We start from the raw sequence: 21,207 nt of genomic DNA, 5'->3' as shown, positions 1-21,207 counted from the left end.
TAAATTAAAAAGTGTACATTTGAAATAAATACCTGCAGTCAACTTGTGCATTAGGTAATAGATAAAGCAGATCGCGTTAATCGCTTCGCCTGTTTGATTATTTTTCATTTGTTAGGTGAGTCACTCCTGCAGCGCAACTTAAGTGAGGTGATCAAGTTACACTTGTAAAAATACAAAACTGAAATACCACATTTATATAAGTATTCAGACCCTTTACTCAGTTCTTCGTTGAAGCACCTTTGGCAGAGATTAGAGCCTCCAGTCTTCTTCGGTATGACTCTACAAGCCTGGCGCACCTGTATTTGGAGTTTCTCCCATTCTTCTCAAGCTCTGTCAGGTTGGATGGGGAGCATCACTGCACAGCTATTTTCAGGTCTCTCCAGAGATGTTCAATCAAGTTCAAGTCCGGGCCACTCAAGGACATTCAGAGACTTGTCCCGAAGCCACTCCTGCGTTGTCTTGGCAGTGTGCTTCGCCCCAGTCTGAGGTCCTGAGCGCTCTGGAGCAGGTTTTCATCAAGGATCTCTGTACTTTGCGCCGTTCATCTTTCCCTCAATCATGACTAGTCTCCCAGTCCCTGCCACTGAAAAACATCCCCACAGCATGATGCTGCCACCACCATGCTTCACCGTAGGGATGGTGCCTGGTTCCCTCCAGACGTGATGCTTGGCATTCAGGCCAAAGAGTTCAATCATATTTTTATCAGACCATGGTCTGAGAGTTCTTTAGGTGCCTTTTGGCAAAATCCAAGCAGGCTGTCATGTGCCTTTTACTGGAGGAGTGGATTCCATCTGGCCACTGTTCCATAAAGGCCTGATTGGTGGAGTGCTGCTGAGATGGTTGCCCTTCTGGAAGGTTCTCCTATTGCCACAGAGGAACTCTGGAGCTCTGTCAGAGTGACCATCGTGTTCTCGGTCACCTCCCTGACCAAGGCCCTTTTCCTTCGATTGCTCAGTTTGGCTGGGCGGGAAGCTCTAGGAAGAGCCTTGGTGTTTCCAAACTTCTTCCATTTAAGAATGATGGAGGCCACTGTTCTCTTGGGGACCTTCAATTGTGCAGAAATGTTTTGGTACCCTTCCCCAGATCTGTGCCTTGACACAATCCTGTCTCGGAGCTCTACGGACAATTCTTCGACCTCATGGCTTGGTTTTTTGCTCTGACCTGCACTGTCAACTGTGGGACCTTATATAGACAGGTACATGCCTTTCCAAATCATGTCCAGTCAATTGAATTTACCACAGGTAGATTAAAGGGTCTGAATACTTATGTAAATAAGGTAAAAAGCAATATGTAATAATGTAATATACATTTGTAATGGGGAATTGTGTATAGAATGAGCGTTTTAGAATAAGGCTGTAAGGTAACAAAATGTGTGAAAAGGGAAAGAGTCTGAATACTTTCCTGAATGCACTGTATATAACTATTAAGTCAACTATCTAAGATGTGCCAAATAAGTCTCTCCAGCTGTTTTTTTTGTCAACTTCCTAGCATTAGTGGCTGTTAGCTTGCAATATCAAGCTTCTTGGTAACAGCAGCAGAGACAATCCCCTCCTGGATTAAGAGCCCTGCTGCGTAATATTTGTTTTGTGCGTTATGCAAACGGCGTTCCTCATGAAGCTGGTTGAGAGAATGCAAAGAATGTGCAAAGCTGTCATCAAGGTAAAGGGTGGCTACTTTGAAGAATCTCAAATATATTTTGATTTGTTTAACACTTTTTTGCTTACATGATTCCATATGTGTTATTTCATAGTTTTGATGTCTTCACTATTATTCTACAATGTAGAAAATAGTAAAAATAAAGAAAAACCCTTGAATGAGAAGTTGTGTCCAAACTTTTGACTGGTACTGTACTTGCATAACCTTATGAGCTGGGTTGTCTGTCTTGGTAGTCAATTTTTCATGCACTCGTTAGCATTTACCTAGCATCCACTATGGGGATTCCTTAGTACTTGTTAGCATGCTGGTAGATGTTTACATCCTAATTTCTTTTGGCGCCACCTGTCTGCACTACCAGGTAATACTGTCTATCCCAGGATGGCACAGGCACGGTATGATGGCACGGCAATCAGGATACCGCCCAACCATACAACCCAATATACATGAAAGCTTGGCTTACAAATCACTTACCGTTCATCATGGAGTTATTTATCATCGTGAATGAACAAAACCTTCTCAAATCTCTTTGAAATAGTTCAAAGAGCTGAAAATGTACTTGTAACACTGTGGGTACAACAGTAATGTGAAATATTACATGTATTCTGTTATTACATTCAAGACATGAACATTCAATATTCTAGGTTGTAGAGTCAACATGGGCCCATATATTACTAATAAAATTAAACTGCTGCATAATTTTTTACCAGACTGTTTATCAGTGGAAGATTAATTCAGGCAGGGATGGGAAAAGGGAGCGTACGTGTTTGTCCGTGTGTGTGAGAGAGGGGAGACAAAGGGGGTCAAGACCAACCAATCACAGCCCACAAATCTACTCGGACGTGGGCAGCAGCTGGTTGCCATGGAGATGTGGCGGTAAACCGCCAGGCAAGACGTTTCATGTGGCTGCACACAACACGTGGGTGGGATGGGGGGACAAAGCTGGCATAGGGAAACCTCACCAGTGGACCAATGGCAGAACCAAATAGAGGCCAGTCATTGCCAAACTAAAGGTAACCTACAGTGCCTTTGGAGAGTATTCAGACCCTTCGACCTTTTCCATATTTTGTTACGTTACAGCTTTATTCTAAAATTGAGAATCGTTTTAAGGATGATCAATGGAAACAGGATGCACCTGAGCTTGAGTCTCATAGCAAAGGGTCTGAATACTTATGTAAATAAAGTATTTTTGTATGAAAACCTGTTTTCGCTTTGTCATTATGGTATATTTGTGTGTAGATTGCTGAAGATTTGTATTTATTTAATCCATTTTAGAATAAGGCTGTAATGTAACGAAATGTGGAAAAAGTCAAGGGGTCTGACGTCTGAACTCTTACCGAAGGCACTGTAATTGCCACTCTCAGATTATTTGGACTGTGCCCGTTGACAGGTTTTATGATGTAAGATCAGCCTTTCCTGACCAGCTGCTAAAGTTATCAAAGTTGACTTCACACCCTCACACAATATTTATCAGATTATAATTATAGAAGAAAATGATGATTAAAATATTAAGTCAATTATCACCCAGTCACAGTGAGGCAGAGAGCTTTAAGTCTCAGGAAGGTTCAGAGAGGTAAGAGCAAAAGCCTCACTAGCTCATGAAACATGACTTAGTGCAGAAGTCGTTTAGAGTGCACTTCTTTTCCTAAATACATTATCAAATAATTTCACATGCCATGGAACATTAGAATTGCTAACTGAATGTGTTAATTGTTTGTAAAATGTCCAGTAGTTGGTCAATCTCTCAGTTGTATTAGCAATGAGAGATCAGGGCTCCTCAAATCTCATTAACAGAGAGGTACAGAGTCTCCTCTCCTATCTCCCTCTTTTACTACACTGAATGAGGGATGAGTCTAGTGGTGGAAAAAGTGCACAATTGTCATACTTAAATGAAAGTAAAAAGTTCAAGTATATGTAATACATCAAATTCCTTATATTAAGCAAACCAGATGGCATGATTTTCTTTTCTTTTTTAAATTTACTGACAGAGGGGCACACTCCAACACTCAGACTGTCATGCCTGCTCCCACTCTCCCTCTTGTGCAAGGCTGCCCTTCATTACGCACACCTGTCACCACCATTACGCGCAGCTGAGCTATATTGGACTCACCTGGAGTCCATTATCTTGTTGATTACCCCCTCTATATCTGTGTGCTCCTCCGTTTATTCCCTGTGTCAGCATTGACGTCTGTATTGTTCCCCTGTCCAAATGCTGTTCCTGTTCTGTTTCATGTCCGTTGTTTCATTAAAATGTTCACTCCCTCTACCTGCTTCTCGTCTCCAGCGTCGGTCCTTACAGAATGCTGACACCACTAAAATAAGCATCAGGGAGTTTTGGTTTTTGTTTTGGTTGGTGATGTCTGGTCCGGGTGCCGTCGCCGATGGGCCCAGGGGTGCCTCCGCTAGCTCGTCGGGCTTCCACGCCGTAGCTAGCTCGAGAGGACTTCTTGTCTTGGTGGGCTCGGCAGCCGCCCACCCCACGTCATGCTTCAGCCAGTCCAACAGTCTTGAAGGAGTTCCCACATATGCTGAGCACTTGTTGACTGATTTGTTTAAGACTTTTTTGGTTACTACATGATTCCATAGTTTTGATGTCTTCGCTATTATTCTACAATGTAGAACATAGTAAAAATAAAGAAAAACCCTTGAATGAGTAGGTGTCCAAACTTTTGACTGGTACAGTACATATGTAAAGCAAATTCAGTCTGCATTTTCTCGTAAATTACAGAGTGGTTATTACATTGATTGAATGGGAAGAAGAGAAGGCGGAAAATGTCACGTATTTTGGGGATGTTTTTGTCTGCTTAAGGGGTTTAAATAAAAGTTTCACCTTCAAACAGAGAGTACGGTCTGTCTGGGATTCTGCAGCCGTGGGTTCCGTAGTCCAGACACCACTCAGCAAACTGGGAAAAAATGAGGACCAATGTGATTATCAGAACATAGGGTTGAACATGAAAGACAATAGACTATACTGTATGTTAATTGGATACATAAATAAATAAATACATAAATATGTGAACCATGCATGCAGTAATTCTAAAATCCTGAGGATTGGATAAATGAATGCACAAATTAATTGATCCAAATGTAATGACAAGGTCATTCACTGACAACCGGATTTCACACGAGACAATACATATCGATGCAAGCAAGCGACAACGCAGACATAACACCATAACATAGGCTATATTATAAAACCAAGAAAGCAATGAATGAAATCCGACTGAATGATTCATCATATACTGATTATTTGTCAGTAAGAAGAATGGCCTTCAATATTGGCCAATGGTACAATACATGTCACGATAAAGACTTTTGTGTCACAGAGTGTAGTCGTGTCTTTAGCAGGCTTGTTCAGGGCAGGCTGCCTACACTGTACTGCATGTGTGGGCGAATCCTTCCTTCCCATCTCACTCAAACAGAGGAAGAAGATCTGAAGGAGGACAACACTGCTGGAGCAACCAGGAGCTCCACAGCCCCTCCTCACACACCCCAGTGTTACCTTGCAGGCGCGGTAGAGGTACTTCTTCTCCTGGGTGAGCTGGTAGAGGGTGAGGAAGGAGTAGGCGTTGCCCGCCGTGCCGTGACAGATACCGTAACCTTTCCTCAGCAGGCCTCTCTGCCAGATCACCTCCCCACACTCCACAGCATCCTTCAGGTACTTCTCATCCTTAAACACCTGGAGGGAGGGAGGAAAGGGGAGACGTGACATTAGACTCATGGCCAATCCCAAACCCCATCTGAAATCCAAACCCACAACTTCACTCTCACACACACACACACACACACACACACACACACACACACACACACACACACACACACACACACACACACACACACACACACACACACACACACACACACACACACACACACACACACACACACACACACACACACACACACACACATACACACACACACACACGAGGATCGGAAAGGATTTGATGTAAGAAACGTGGTATTAGAGTACTTTCATCTTGCCCTGCTATTTAGAAATCTGTAATGTTCTTCATGTACTCCTAATCAATTGCCCTTACATTACATAGGGAGACTGAAATAGCCAAAGATACAGTATCAAATCAATTAACTGTATTTCATCAAGCCCATTTTAGCTCATAATTTGTAATAGTGCTTTAAAGATAGCAAGCCTAAAACCCCAAAGAGAAAGCAATTCAGATGCACATTGGCTAGGAAAAACTCCCTAGAAGGTAGGAACCTGAATACAGGTGATACGCACATTGTATTCCTTCATGAAGTTAATGGACCAAAGAGACATGAAATGACCCTGCACTGGGGGGGGGGGGGGGTGTGTGTGTGTGTGTGTGTGCTCCCCCCTGAACGTGAGTGTGTGTATTCATGCCACACTACGACTGATTAAATACATGTTGTTTGTCAAGAGATGAAGCGTTTATCCGGGGAAATCTCCTCTCCTCACACAACGCATGCTCAAAATGCTCACTACATAATCTCCATTCCTTCTTTTGCTCCTTCTATTAGTCATTTCAAAGGGAGAGGGTGTGCGTTTTCAGACCTGCAGTGAGAGTCAGCTTGTAAGAGGCCATATGCTGAGCACGGCAGAAAAACAGCCCATTACTCAATAAGACCTCTTGAAATTGACTGTGGTATTAAACCAGCGGACTAGCATGTCAAAGCTGGGATGTAGTGCTTGTTTAAATTCAGTCGGTAATCAAAATGTGACACCGGGGCCCGTAGTGATCCTAGTGCTGATCTGGGACCAGGCCTCCACTGTCCATATAATATCATGCATCTTACTGTGAGACGCTTTGTGAAAAGGGACCTTGGTCCTACAGTGCACCTGATATCCACTAGGCGTCACTGTGAGTTGTGTCTTTCTCCTAGGCGCCGAGCCACGGCGCCGGAGCATTGAGATGCAGCGGGAGCTGTTAAGTTCGTTACCTCCAGCTATAGATTTACATATATTTCCTAGGTGATTCCATGCAATTATTTGAGAGTGGCAGAGCTGGAGGCATTAGAGGAGAGGGCCTGGTTCACTGCTCTCTCTCAGTCCTCTGTATGGGAGAGTAGCTGAGTGCTATAATGGAACTCATGGGGTTAGTTAACGTGATATTGATATTAGGAAAACAAACGAGCCCTAATATCGTGAGAGTGTATTCATGAGGTTTAGAGAGCTGTGCTAGAGAGGAGAGAGAGAGTGGTGTCGAGTGTTTCAATCCAAAATCCTTTCAGATCTACTTGAAGAGACATTACTACGGTGTGTGTCCCTCACCTTGTGTGCCATGATGAGCATGTGCACCACTCCTGGCGCCCCGTGGCACCAGTGCACCAGCCGGTCCGTCTCGTTGCTTAGCGACGACGGGTAGTTCCCAGAGCGGAACTTTTTGTGGCGGACGTAGTCCACACTTGGCCGCACCAACTCAGATAGGACTTCCTGGTTCACCTTAGCAGAGGGCTGAGAGAGGTCGAGCAAGGGAGAGAGACAGAGAAAGAAAAAGACCAAGAGAAAGAGATAGGGGGAGGGGGAGAGAGAAAAAAAAAGAGGGAATGAAAGAGAGAGGGAGAGAGAGAAAGGGAGAGACCGAGAGGGAGAGAGAGAGAGGAGAGGGGAGAGAGATATAGTAAATAAAATCCATATCCACATCCTTTGTAGAAATATCATGGTAACAATATGGAGGCACAAGTTCAGGTGACATGAAGACGGGTGGTGTAACTACTGTGGAATACCGACATCTGATAGCAAAGTATGCTGAAATCTGTTGATATGCATATCACAATCATTCTTATCGCGATGAACAGTTAATACACAACATATCACCTGGTCTGAAACATCCCAAGCGTTGCACTTCAGCTTTACATGCAGCAGGTTTGTCAGATGTTACATTTATGAGAGACCGTCAGGCATTTTAAATGCGGGCCATTTATACTGGGTTTCATTAAGAGACTAACTAAACTTAGAAGAATCCAGTCAAATCAAATAGAAATCCCTGACTCAACAGTCATTATCCCAAATAGCACTCAGCCGTGTTGAATATGCACTTGATGGTTTTTACTGCACGGAGAAAGATGAATTAGAGGCAAGTGTCAGAGAGAATTTATGACAAGGACAATCTTTTGATTTGGCTAGAGAGAAAGAAAAGAAAAGAAAGACCATGCTGAGAAACATGGCCTACGGGAGAGAAGACTGCTGTTAGATAATAATACAGCCAGAGACAGGGAGGGAGGGAGCTGTTGGATATGAATACTGTCAGAGAGGAGGAGGAGGAGGAAGGAAGGCGAGGAAGAAGGAGAGAGGACTGCAATTAAAGAATATTACAGCCAGAAAGAGAGGAAGAGGGAGATAAATGCTGCTAAAGAAAATGACAGCCAGAGAAGGAAGGATGGAGGAGAGAAGACTACCGTTAGAGAATGTTAGAGCGAGGGAGATCAGACAGAAAGGAGAGAGCGTCTGTTAGACATTAGACAGAAAGGAGAGGAGGAAAAAGGATGAAGCAGGAGAGAGGGAGGAGAGAGAGCTACTGTTACTAATCGGAGGGAAGAGAGAAATAAAGGAAGGATGGATGAGTGAAAGATGGGTGTGTTTGTGTGTTATGTCTGAGTATAGGTGTAGCAGAGCATTTCCACGTGCGTCACAATGACGCACCGCACTTATACACACATGCTCACACACATGCACGCACGCACACACACACACTGCATTGCTCTAACACATAGGGAAGATAATGCATATACACAATCTATTTACTCAAAGCAGCTGGGCACACACACACACACACGCACACGCACACAAAGCGCAAATGATAGTGGTTATCATCAAACACAAAAAGGAATCAAGTTGTATCCATTGATAACTGTGTGCCCTGAGAGTGAGTTGGCAAAAACATGTTGAAATGTAGCCTTTTAGAGCGAGAAACACAGGCCTAAATGGAGGTAGTCCAACAGCTTGGGGATTACTAAATACATTTCCTGTTGGGTTCGGTCCAGACCGCTATCGGGGACATTTGCTGGGCAGTGTTCTCGTGGGGACGGGTACGCCAATGCCAGATTGGAGTTGTTACAAGGCAAAATCTATATGAGCTTTCAGTTGTGCAACAGGGGACAACAATGCATCCCAGGTAGTGGCAGAGATGCTCTGGTCCCTCGTTCACATATGAGGGCGAGGGGGGGGTTTATCAGGGAGTGCTGCAGCACCCTCAACACCCCTACTTCCCACGGCTATGCTTTCACATTTCAAAGAGTGATCGATAGATAGATGGAAACAAACTTTCATAAGTTCCAAATAAGACGTGTCCAATTTTGGATTAGGAGCCCCTTGTAAATGCTCGGGGGAGAAATACTCACGCGAATGAACACACAAACAGGCGTACTAGTGTACGCCTACACACACACATCTTTGTAATTTAGCAGACACTCTTATCGAGCGACTCACAGTTAGATGCATTGATCTTAAGGTAGCAAAGAGAGACAACCGCAGTCATAGTAAGCCAATATCTTCCTCATTAAGTAGCTATCAGCAAAGTCAGTGCTAGTACAAATTGTACACACACACAATTCCCAGGCCTGCGGTTGTTTACATGCGTTTACTAGTTTGGCTGGTGGCAGTCCTTCCTCTGTTCATGTTTTAATGAGGGTCGTGTGGGTCTCAAATATTTGCAAAGCTGTAAACGCCAACGGTGTGTGTGTGTGTGTGTGTGTGTGTGTGTGTGTGTGTGTCATAGCCCAATAGAGTTTGAAAGGGGGAAGAGGTGGGAGTGCAGAGCCCTGTGGCTCCAGTCATCGGGAGCATTTCAATAGTCTAACGTGGCTTCCTCTCCTCGCTTCCTTCCCTTCTACTGATAGTTGAAAGCAACATGGCAGGTCCGTTGCTAGTTAATGATTACCAGTAGAGCCGTCCTGTATGGCTCAGTTGGTAGAGCATGACGCTTGCAACTTGGATTGCCATCCATCTTTAAAATGGATGCACATGACTGTAGGTGGCTTTGGATAAAAGGGTCTGCTAAATGCCATTATTATAGATCTAAGTGCAACCTGGGAACTGGTTGTGGGCGGCATCATTACTCCCAATCACCGCCCTCCTCCCCAGAGACAGATGATGCATGGCCAGCCAATCCCAAGAGAGGAGGAGAGGCATGCTGATAGTGCCAGCACTACAGGAGGATCATCGAAGCATTTCTAAAAGAGAAGCACATGCCCTAGCACAGAGAGAACGCTGACTACTCTCCACTGGGGATCAAAGATAAGCTACTTTCCTCCACTCTGGCCTTTAAAAACTCTCAGAGAAGCAGATTACATATCCAACACATGGTCCCATGGCCTCTGACAGCCTCTGGAAGCCTCCAATACTAATGGGTGAAGATTGTGATTAGGACTAGCTAGCCTCCATAGGTGGCTGGTGTCATAATGGAATCTTCTATGGTGGCTTGTAAGCCCTCCTTGCCTTACTTTTTGTCATAGATACCATTGAGTTACATGGGTTGTGTAATTACATTGTAAACACACAGTAATTAGCCTATTTTGTATATATCTTTCATTGTACAACTGAGTAATGATATTCTAGTTACCAAATAGCTGCAGAGAAACTAGATAAAAAGTTAGGCTAATGTAAAGGGTTCCCTTAACCTACATAGTTACTCTGCATGTGCAGAGCCATGGTGTAATGGTAACACCTACATTATATACTCAAGAGTGCACAAAACATTAGGAACGCTTTCCTAATATTGACTTTCACCCCATTTGGCTCTCAGAACAGCCTCAATTCGTCGGGGCATGGACTCTACAAGGTGTCAAAAGCTTTCCACAGGGATGCTGGCCCATGTTAACTCCAACGCTTCCCACAGTTGTGTCAAGTTGTCTGGATGTCCTTTGGGTGGTGGACCATTCTTGATATGCACGGGAAACTGTTGAGCGTGAGAAACCCAGCAGCGTTGCAGTTCTTGACACACTCAAACAGGTGCGCCTGGCACCTACTACCATATCCCGTTCAAAGACACTTAAATAATTGTGTCTTGCCCATTCACTCTCTGAATGGCACACATATACACAATCCATGTATCAATTGTCTCAAGGCTTAAAAATCCTTCTTTAACCGGTCTCCTTCATCTACAATGATTGAGGTGGATTTAACAAGCGACATCAATAAGGGATAATAGCTCGCACCTGGTCAGTCTGTCATGGAAAGCAAAGTTGTTCCTAATGTTTTGTGCACATATAACAAAATCTTGTGCAGAAATATCTTTTTTAACTCCATCATAAAACTTCTCCTCCCTGACTAATTTAATTAACTAAAGCACATCAGTGTTACAAGCACCATGGGGAAACAAAACAACTCACAAATGATTTTAAACAGGTTATTTTTCCCTAAAATATAAAAATGTATCGAGGTACACCCGCACCTGCCATAAAATCCAAGAACACTGATCATTAAAAAGCATATTAATCCATATTAATTCATCGTGGTAATGGGAGCGTAGGAGGTTGATGCCACTCTAGGATCTCATTATGGGATGTTGTTTGGGTCCTGAATAATTGATCTTATTTTATTTCCTGTGATCCATCTCCTGGGTGAATTTAGATTACACATCATGATCGTAAACAGCATCTCGCTGAAGCAAAACATGGATATAAGCCAACTAGGAACCAGCAATTTTAGCATGAGTCCCAAATTCCCGGCAGATACTGTGAAAACCTGCAGACTCACGGAGAGGGAAATGGGGATACCTAGTCAGTTGTACAACTGAACGCATTCAACTGAAATGTGTCTTCCGCATTTCAGAGCATCAGAATGAAAAGATCTGATATCGGAGTAGGAGCAACTCCCTTAAGGAAAAATGGTAAGTAAATGATACATTATTAGAAACATGGCCAAAGAGACTTACTACAATGCTATGTATGCTATACTGTAAGATCTTGTAATATGCATTAAATCAGACAGCAGTCAAATCTACTCACTGATCGATATCTCATAGTAAAGAATGTTTAAAGATAATGTGTTTAACTCACCTGCATCAGCATACAGTAGATGCCCGCCAGGCCATGGGCAGCGCCAACGTACTGCTTCTTGTGCCACTCGTAGAGCAGTGGGCACTTCTCCGCCTTCTTCTCCTCTTTGGCCATGTTCTTCCCCGACTCCAAGATGGCCGTCACAACCTGCAAAGACACCAACAGGAAGTGGGTTAGCCTCCCTCTCGTCTGTTTCAATAGGTTTGGAAGAGATACTGTATATGCATGCGAGACCCTGTCCAAAGACAATAACTACCGTAACTAATAAACAGCAAAGTTCAACGGGTCAATTCTCATTTGCATTCCTGTCAGTTGAATTGAACACGCCAGTCTCTCCATGGGAGTGCAATTAAACCCCTGAATTGATTGATATCTCCAAGAGAGACGGAGAGACAGAATGAAAATGTGATTTGACAGATCTCTGCTCCCTCTACCCTGCCGTTAGTATGCAGACTTGAGGTTGAGAAATAAAGAGAGTGTGAACACACATGAACACGCGCATTGGTATGCACTAGTACCCGTTGAGAAGCAGATTGAACAGAACAGGGGGGACGCAGGCAGGCAGCAGACAGACATGTCCTGGTGATTCTCTCTCTCTCTCTCTCTCTCTCACACACAGGGAGTCTAAACTCTGTAGAGTAGAGCACTTTAAAATCACTCCCTCCCACATTCTGGGCTGACACACACACACACACACATCCTGGGCTGAAGCCCTTTCCCCCCACAGCCAGACACCTAATGCCAGCACCCCCCTATCCACATCGATGGACCCGCAGTGGAGAAGGTGGAAAGCTTCAAGTTCCTCGGCGTACACGTCACTGACAAACTGAAATGGTCCACTCACACAGACAGTGTGGTGAAGAAGGTGCAACAGCGCCTCTTCAACCTCACGAGGCTGAAGAAATTTGGCTTGGCCCCTAAAACCCACAAACTTTTACAGATGCACAATTGAGAGCATCCTGTCGGGCTGTATCACCGCCTGGTACGGCAACTGCACCGCCCGCAACCACACGGCTCTCCAGAGGGTGGTGCAGTCTGCCTCAACGCATCAAACTACCTGCCCTCCAGAATACCTACAGCACCCGATGTCACAGGAAGGCCAAAAATACCATCAAGGACATCAGCCACCCGAGCCATTGTCTGTTCACCCCGCTATCATCCAGAAGGTGAGGTCAGTACAGGTGCATCAAAGCTGGGACAGAGAGACTGAAAAACCTCTTTATCTCAAGGCCATCAGACTGTTAAATAGCCATCACTAGCACCTTAGAGGCTGCTGCCCTGTATACATAGACTTGAAATCACTGGCCACTTTAATAATGGAACACTAGTCACTTGAATAATGTTTACATATTTTGCATTACTCATCTCATATGTATATACTGTATTCTATTCTACTGTTTCTTAGTCTATGCTGCTCCGACGTTGCTCGTCCAAATATTTATATATTCTTAATTCCATTAGATTAGTGTGTATTGTTGTGAAATTGTTAGATATTTCTTGTTAGAAATTACCTTACTGTTGGAGCTAGAAACACAAGCATTTCTCTACACCCGCAATAACATCTGTTAAACATGTGTATGTAACCAATATAATGTGATTTGTACTCCTTACTGATCAGGGTGGGGATTTCACGATGATGACTAATGATTGTAAAGCAGATAAAAGACATGGCTTTGCATAATAACTGACTCATATCATTATAGGTTTAATGAACATGCAACTGCAGTATTTACGTCTCTTTGCCAGGTGGCTTGGCGTATTAGACACTTAACTGACGGGGAGGGGAATGGTTTCATACACTGTATCATTTTGGAGGGGTTCTGTAAAAAGGTTGAATAAAAGGTAGCCTGGCATTTACACAAGCGAGTTAAAATGCTTTACACACACACACACACACACACACTCACACTCACACTCACACTCACACTCACACTCACACTCACACTCACACACACACACACACACACACACACACACACACACACACACACACACACACACACACACACACACACACACACACACACACACACACACGTCCAAATACAACTGGTAGACTTTACCGTAAAATGCTTGCTTTACAAGCCCTTCTCAACAATGCAGAGTTTAAAAAAATACAAGAGATATAAAATACACAAGAAGATATATATATACAGGGAGCACCAGTACCAGATCAATGTGCAGAGGTATGAGGTATTTGAGGTAGATACTGAAGGCAGGGTAAAGTGACCAGGCATCAGGACACATAAGAGAAAAAATAAAGAACAGAGCAGGAAATTAGTGTAAAAGTGTGTGTGTGTAATGTGTATGTATGTGTGTTGTGTCGTTCTGCGTGTGTGGGAGTGTCAATGTAGTGTGTTTGAGTGAGTAAATTGTTTGTATATATATAGTCTGGTGAGTGTGCATAGGGTCAGTGCAAGACAGAGTCAGTGTGGGTAATTTGGGTACCATTAATTGACTATTTAGCAGTCTGGCTATTTAGCAGTTTTATGGCTTGGGGGTAGAAGCTGTCTCGGAGCCTGTTGGTCCAAGAGCCGACGCTCTGGTACCGTTTGCCGGATGGTATCAGAGTGAGCAGTCTACGGCTTGAGTGGCTGGAGTCTGGCAATTTTTCGGGCCCAACAGTCGTGAGTGAACAGGGAGTACAGGAGAGGACTAAGTACACACCCCTGAGGAGCCCCCGTGTTGAGGGTCAGCGTGGCAGAGGTGATGTTGCCTACCCTCACCACCTGGGGCTGGATCCAGTTGCAGAGGGAGGGGTTGAGTCCTAGGGTCCGTAGCTTGGTGAAGAGCTTGGAGGGGAGTATGGTGTTAAACTCTGAGCTGTAGTCTATGAACAGCATTCTCAGTTATTGTCCAGGTGAGAAAGGGCAGTGTGAAGTTCAATTGAGATTGCGTCATCTGTGGATCTGTTGGGGCAGTATGCGAATTGGAGTGGGTGTAGGATGGTGTTGGTGTGTGCCATGACCAGCCTTTCAAAGCACTTCATAATTATAGATGTGAGTGCTACAGGGGGATAGTCATTTAGGCAGGTTACCATGAATGTCTTGGGAATGTGGACAATAGTGGTCAACTTGAAACCTGTTGGAATTACAAACTGGGACAAGGATAGATTTAAAATGTCTGTGAAGACACTTGCCAGCTGGTCTGCGCATGCTTTGAGAAAGTGCCCTGGTATTCCATGCGGCCTTGTGATTGTAAACCTGTTCAAATGTTTTGCTCACATGGGCCCAGAGAGCGAGAACACAGTCATTTGGAAAAATAGGGACTTTCACACAAGGCACAGTGTTATATTCCTCGAAGCGAGCATAAAATGCATTTAACTCATTTGAGAGTTCTGCGTCGCTGGGCAACTCATTCCTGGGTTTCCCTTTGTAATCAGTTATCGTCCTGGAGCCCTGCCATATATGACAAGCATACGCCCTGGAGCCCTGCCATATACGACAAGCATACGCCGCCGATGTAATAGGATTCCACCTCCTATATTGTCTTTTTGCATGTTTGATGTCTCGGAGGTCATAGCGAGCTTTCTTGTATGCGTCCATGTCCGTGTCCCGTTCCTTGTAAACAGTAACTCTAGCCTTTGGTCCAGCGTGGATATTCCCTGTTTTTGGATGGATACGTTCTTATAGTCACTGTGGTGACAACATTGTCTATGCATTTATTGATGAAGATGATGACTCGGGGGAAACTCCTCAATGCTATTGAATTAATCCCAGAGCATATCCCAGTGTATACTAGCAAAACAGTCTTGCGTCTGCTTCATCCGACCACTTCCTCATTGAGCGCATCACTGCTGCTTCCTGTTTGAGATCTTGTTTGTAAGCAGGAAGCAGAAGAATGGGTTCCTGGTCAGATTTGCCGAAGGGAGGATAAGGGAGGGCCTTGTGTGCTTTTCTCTGGGTAGAATAAAAGTGGTGTAGAGTTTCTGCTCCCCTAGTGGCACAGGAGACGTGTTGGTGGAAGTGAGGTAGGGCGGTTTTAAGTCTCCCCGCGTTAAAGTCTCTGCCCACCAAAATTGCTACTTCTGGGTGAGCACACAGTTCATTGGGTGCCAGTGTGGTGTAGACTTGGGGCGGGATGTAGACAGCCGTGATAATTACAGATAAGAACTCTCTTGGTAGATAAAAGGGTCTGCAGCTTCCCATGAGGTATTCTATATCAGGAGTACAAACGCTTGAGATTTCCTTCACACTTGAAGCAGCACACCAGTTGCTCTTCATGAGGGTGAAAAAAAACACTCCACTTCCTTTCGACTTCTCCAAAGCCGGTGTACGATCCTGACGCTGCATGGAGAATCCACCAAATAGTACGTGCATAGCAACATCATCCAGCCACGTTTCAGTAAGACATAAAATTGCAGCTTTTCAAATCTCTGACTCTCGAACAAAAGCTCATCCATCTTCTTCGCAAGTGACTGGACACACACACACCTCCTCTACACACACAGCCTCTACACCCCCCCCACCCTTATTCAAATGAGATTCTGTCTTCTTTTGAAAGGAGAAAATGGGTGTGATATGGATTTCCTTTAAGTGAACTGGAGCTGTTGGCCAGGGAGCTGCTGAGCTATGGATAAGCTGCAGTATAGATCTGTTTCTATAGAGGGAGGGAGGGATTTGCTGCTAGAGCACTGTGGTGGCAGTATGGATCTATGGGAGTGTAGGGCATATATACAATCTGTGTTGCGGAAAACCCAGATGGCGTCATGGAATCCAGACATTAAAACGGAATTCAACAATGTAAAAAAAATGTATTGAAATGAGTAGGAAATCAACTAACACTGCTAACCAAACAACATTCTCTGGCTCATGCCCAGTTGAATTTAAGGGTAACTACACACAGACCTCAAAAGTGGTCTCCTTTTGTAGTTTAACCATTGTTGTGGACAAGCATTTGTTTTCCAATGAAAAATATTTTGAGAGCGAAAACCTGATACCGATATTATAGGGCCTAGGAGTGAGCGTGTGTGTGTGTGTGTGTGTGTGTGTGTGTGTGTGTGTGTGTGTGTGTGTGTGTGTGTGCTCGTCGTACATCCACCTTGTCATAAAGGGAAGGGCTGCTGCAGTACTCTCTCTCTCTCTCCCGACACCCTCCCTTCCTCCCGCACAGTCGTATCCCTGGAGACGGTGAACTGGGGGCTGCACAGGGGGAAACTGCAGACTCAGGGCCATTTCTGCTCTGTGGCAACCACACTCAGCTCTCTGATCTCCCCCTAGGTCCCCTGGGAAGGGCTGTGTCAGTGAGGCAGGAGAGAGGCAGGCAGGGCTACACTGGAGAGGAGGGACCGAGAGCTCAATGGTCCTCACTAACCAAACTTAATATAGACAGAACTTCTAATAGGGTACTACACGGACCAGCAAATAGCAATGGCTATAATATAGCTCCAGCACCATTAGATTGTTCCATCAACGTAGAACCTTAGACCGGAACAAAACTATTCCTGTCACAAGAACGACCAGAGAGACAAGTGCTGTGCAATCACAGGTTCCTAGATCCACAATCATGGCATTACTGTCAACCATAGTCTCCCAAGCAACCTCCATTCATTACGATCCATAGTCTCCCAACCAAACTCCATTAATTACCAATCTTAATGTGTTGTGATAAGTGTTATGAAATTTAAATGTCATTTTAAACTGTATGTAACTGTCTTAATGTTGCTGGACCCCAGGAATAGTAGCTGCTGCCTTGGGAGCAGCTAATGGGGATCCTTCATAAATATAAAACCTTACAGTCTCAAACAACCTCGATTCAATACCAGCTTTTCTCTGGAGGCCAGGAAGAAGCTGGTACGATGTACATTACTGGTATATACACTGCTCAAAAAAATAAAGGGAACACTTAAAACAACACAATGTAACTCCAAGGCAATCACACTTCTGTGAAATCAAACTGTCCACTTAGGAAGCAACACTGATTGACAAAAAATGTCACATGCTGTTGTGCAAATGGAATAGACAACAGGTGGAAATTATAGGCATTTAGCAAGACACCCCCAATAAAGGAGTGGTTCTACAGTTGGGGACCACAGACCACTTCTCAGTTCCTATGCTTCCTGGCTGATGTTTTGGTCACTTTTGAATGCTGGCGGTGCTTTCACTCTAGTGGTAGCATGAGACGGAGGCTACAACCCACACAAGTGTCTCAGGTAGTGCAGCTCATCCAGGATGGCACATCAATGCGAGATGTGGCAAGAAGGTTTGCTGTGTCTGTCAGCGTAGTGTCCAGAGCATGGAGGCGCTACCAGGAGACAGTCCAGTACATCAGGAGACGTGGAGGAGGCTGTAGGAGGGCAACAACCCAGCAGCAGGACCGCTACCTCTGCCTTTGTGCAAGGAGGAGCACTGCCAGAGCCCTGCAAAATGACCTCCAGCAGGCCACAAATGTGCATGTGTCTGCTCAAATGGTCAGAAACAGACTCCATGCGGGTGGTATGAGGGTCCGACGTCCACGGGTGGGGGTTGTGCTTACAGCCCAACACCGTGCAGGACGTTTGGCATTTACCAGAGAACACCAAGATTGGCAAATTCGCCACTGGCGCCCCGTGCTCTTCACAGATGAAAGCAGGTTCACACTGAGCACATGTGACAGACGTGACAGTCTGGAGACGCCGTGGAGAACGTTCTGCTGCCTGCAACATCCTCCAGCATGACCGGTTTGGCGGCGGGTCAGTCATGGTGTGGGGTGGCATTTCTTTGGGGGCCGCACAGCCCTCCATGTGCTCGCCAGAGGTAGCCTGACTGCCATTAGGTACCGAGATGAGATCCTCAGACCCCTTGTGAGACCATGTGCTGGTGTGGTTGGCCCTGGGTTCCTCCTACTGCAAGACAATGCTAGACCTCATGTGGCTGGAGTGTGTCAGCAGTTCCTGCAAGAGGAAGGCATTGATGCTATGGACTGGCCCGCCAGTTCCCCAGACCTGAATCCAATTGAGCACATCTGGGACATCATGTCTCGCTCCATCCACCAACGCCACGTTGCACCAGACTGTCCAGGAGTTGGTGGATGCTTTAGTCCAGGTCTGGGAGGAGATCCCTCAGGAGACCATCCGCCACCTCATCAGGAGCATGCCCAGGCGTTGTAGGGAGGTCATACAGCCACGTGGAGGCCACACACACTACTAAGCCTCATTTTGACTTGTTTTAAGGACATTACATCAAAGTTGGATCAGCCTGTAGTGTGGTTTTCCACTTTGATTTTGAGTGTGACTTCAAATCCAGACCTCCATGGGTTGATAAATTTGCTTTCCATTGATAATTGTGTGATTTTGTTGTCAGCACATTCAACTATGTAAAGAAAAAAGTATTTAATAAGAATATTTCATTCATTCAGATCTAGGATGTGTTATTTTAGTGTTCCCTTTATTTTTTTGAGCAGTGTATATATACATATACACACAAACACACTTGAAGTCGTAAGTTTGCATACACCTTAGCCAAATACATTTAAATTCAGTTTTTCACAATTCCTGACATTTAATCCGAGTAAAAATGTCCTGTTTTAGGTCAGTTAGGATCACCACTTTGTTTAAAGAATGAGAAATGTCAGAATAATAGTAGAGAGAATGATTTATTTCAGCTTTTATTTCCTTCATCACATTCCCAGTGGGTCAGAAGTTTACATACAATTAGTATTTGGTAGCATTGCTTTTAAATTGTTTAACTTGGGTCAAACGTTTGGGTAGTCTTCCACAAGCTTCCCACAATAAGTTGGGTGAATTTTGGCCCATTCCTTCTGACAGAGCTGGTGTAACTGAGTGAGGTTTGTAGGCCTCCTTGCTTGCACACGCTTTTTCAGTTCTGCCCACAAATGTTCTATAGGATTGAGGTCATGGCTTTGTGATGGCCACTCCAATACCTTGACTTTGTCCTTAAGCCATTTTGCCACAACTTTGGAAGTATGCTTCCAAGCTTTAACTTTCTGACTGATGTCTTGAGATGTTGCTTCAATATATATATTTGCATTATTTTCCTCCCTCATGACGCAATCTATTTTGTGAAGTGCACCAGTCCCTCCTGCAGCAAAGCACCTCCACAACATGATGCCGCTACCCCCATGCTTCACGGTTGGGATGGTGTTCTTCGGCTTGCAAGCCTCCCCATTTTTCCTCCAAACCTAACAATGGTCATTATGACCAAACAGTTCTATTTTTGTTTCATCAGACCAGAGGACATTTCTCCAAAAAGTACACTCTTTGTCCCCATGTGCAGTTGCAAACCGTAGTCTGGCTTTTTTTATAGCGGTTTTGGAGCAGGACCTCTTACTTGCTGAGTGGCCTTTCAGGTAATGTTGATATAGGACTCATTTTACTGTGGAAATAGATACTAATGTACCTGTGTCCTCAAGCATCTTCACAATGTCCGTTGTTCTGGGATTGATTTGCACTTTTCGCACCAAAGTACGTTCATCTCTAGGAGACAGAAAGCATCTCCTTCCTGAGGGGTATGACGGCTGCGTGGTCCCATGGGGTTTATACTTGCGTACTATTGTTTGTACTGATGAACGTGGTACCTTCAGGCATTTGGAAATTGCTCCCAAGGATGAACCAGACTTGGAGGTCTACAATGCTTTTTCTGAGGTCTTGGCTGATTTCTTTTGATTTTCCCATGATGTCAAGCAAAGAGGCACTGAGTTTGAAGGTAGGCCTTGAAATACATCCACAGGTACACCTACAATTGACTCAAATGTTGTCAATTAGCCTTTCAGAAGCTTCTAAAGCCATGACATAATTTTCTGGAATTTTCCAAGCTGTTGAAAGGCACAGTCAACATTGCATAAACTAAACTTCTGACCCACTGGAATTGTGACACAGTGAATTATAAGTTAAATAATCTGTCTGTAAACAATTGTTGGAAAATGTACTTGTGTCATGCACAAAGTAGATGTCCTAACCGACTTGCCAAACTATAGTTTGTTAACAAATATGTGGAGTGTTTGAAAAACGAGTTTTAATGACCTAAGTGTATGTAAACTTCCGACTTCAACTGTATATACGCAGGCCTCAGCCACTACCCTGAGAGCACTTGATTTAGTATATCATGCAGCCCTCAGGTTCATTACCAATCAAAAACGTCTAACACATCATTGTGATCTCTACAGCGCCGTTGGCTGGTTGTCATTGACCTTGTGTAGGCTTAAACACTAGTAAACACTGATTTATAAGGCCATACTGGGTAAAATGCCACTTACTCTTTTAAATGTATTTATTTAAATTCGGTCGGTAAATAAATATCCACTACGGTCCCATTCACATTTGCTTTAAACAGTACCAAGAATTAGAACAGGTCACGGTAGAAATAGTTTTAGTTACTCAGCTCCGTGGTCCTGGAATTCTCTCCTGAACATGGTTAGCAGATGTTAATGCAAGTGTAGCGAAATGCTTGTGCTTCTAGTTCCGACAATGCAGTAATAACCAACAAGTAATCTAACCTAACAATTTCACAACAACTACCTTATACACACAAGTGTAAAGGGATGAAGAATATCTACGTAAAAATATATGAATGAGTGATGGTACAGAACGGCATAGGCAAGATGAAGTAGATGGTATAGAGTACAGTATATATAGTG

General features: G+C 44.3%; 1 protein-coding gene across 3 annotated transcripts in view; it reads right to left on the bottom strand.

Moving 5' to 3' along the window:
- The window catches only part of LOC139366742 (LanC lantibiotic synthetase component C-like 2 (bacterial)), a 60,004-nt gene that overhangs the window by 1,044 nt on the left and 37,753 nt on the right, over positions 1-21,207 (bottom strand). For all 3 annotated transcript variants that reach the window (XM_071104436.1, XM_071104438.1, XM_071104437.1), the window contains exons 5-8: positions 11,635-11,781; positions 6,908-7,090; positions 5,156-5,332; positions 4,484-4,556 (exon numbers count right to left, since the gene is read on the bottom strand). In XM_071104436.1, coding sequence (XP_070960537.1) covers positions 4,484-4,556; positions 5,156-5,332; positions 6,908-7,090; positions 11,635-11,781 — 580 coding nt within the window. The remainder of the gene's footprint in view (positions 1-4,483; positions 4,557-5,155; positions 5,333-6,907; positions 7,091-11,634; positions 11,782-21,207) is intronic.

This window comes from Oncorhynchus clarkii, chromosome 15, assembly GCF_045791955.1.
Source record: "Oncorhynchus clarkii lewisi isolate Uvic-CL-2024 chromosome 15, UVic_Ocla_1.0, whole genome shotgun sequence".
NCBI lineage: Eukaryota > Metazoa > Chordata > Actinopteri > Salmoniformes > Salmonidae > Oncorhynchus > Oncorhynchus clarkii.
Note: the sequence above shows the minus strand (reverse complement) of the source record. Positions and strands in the feature narration are given on the sequence as shown.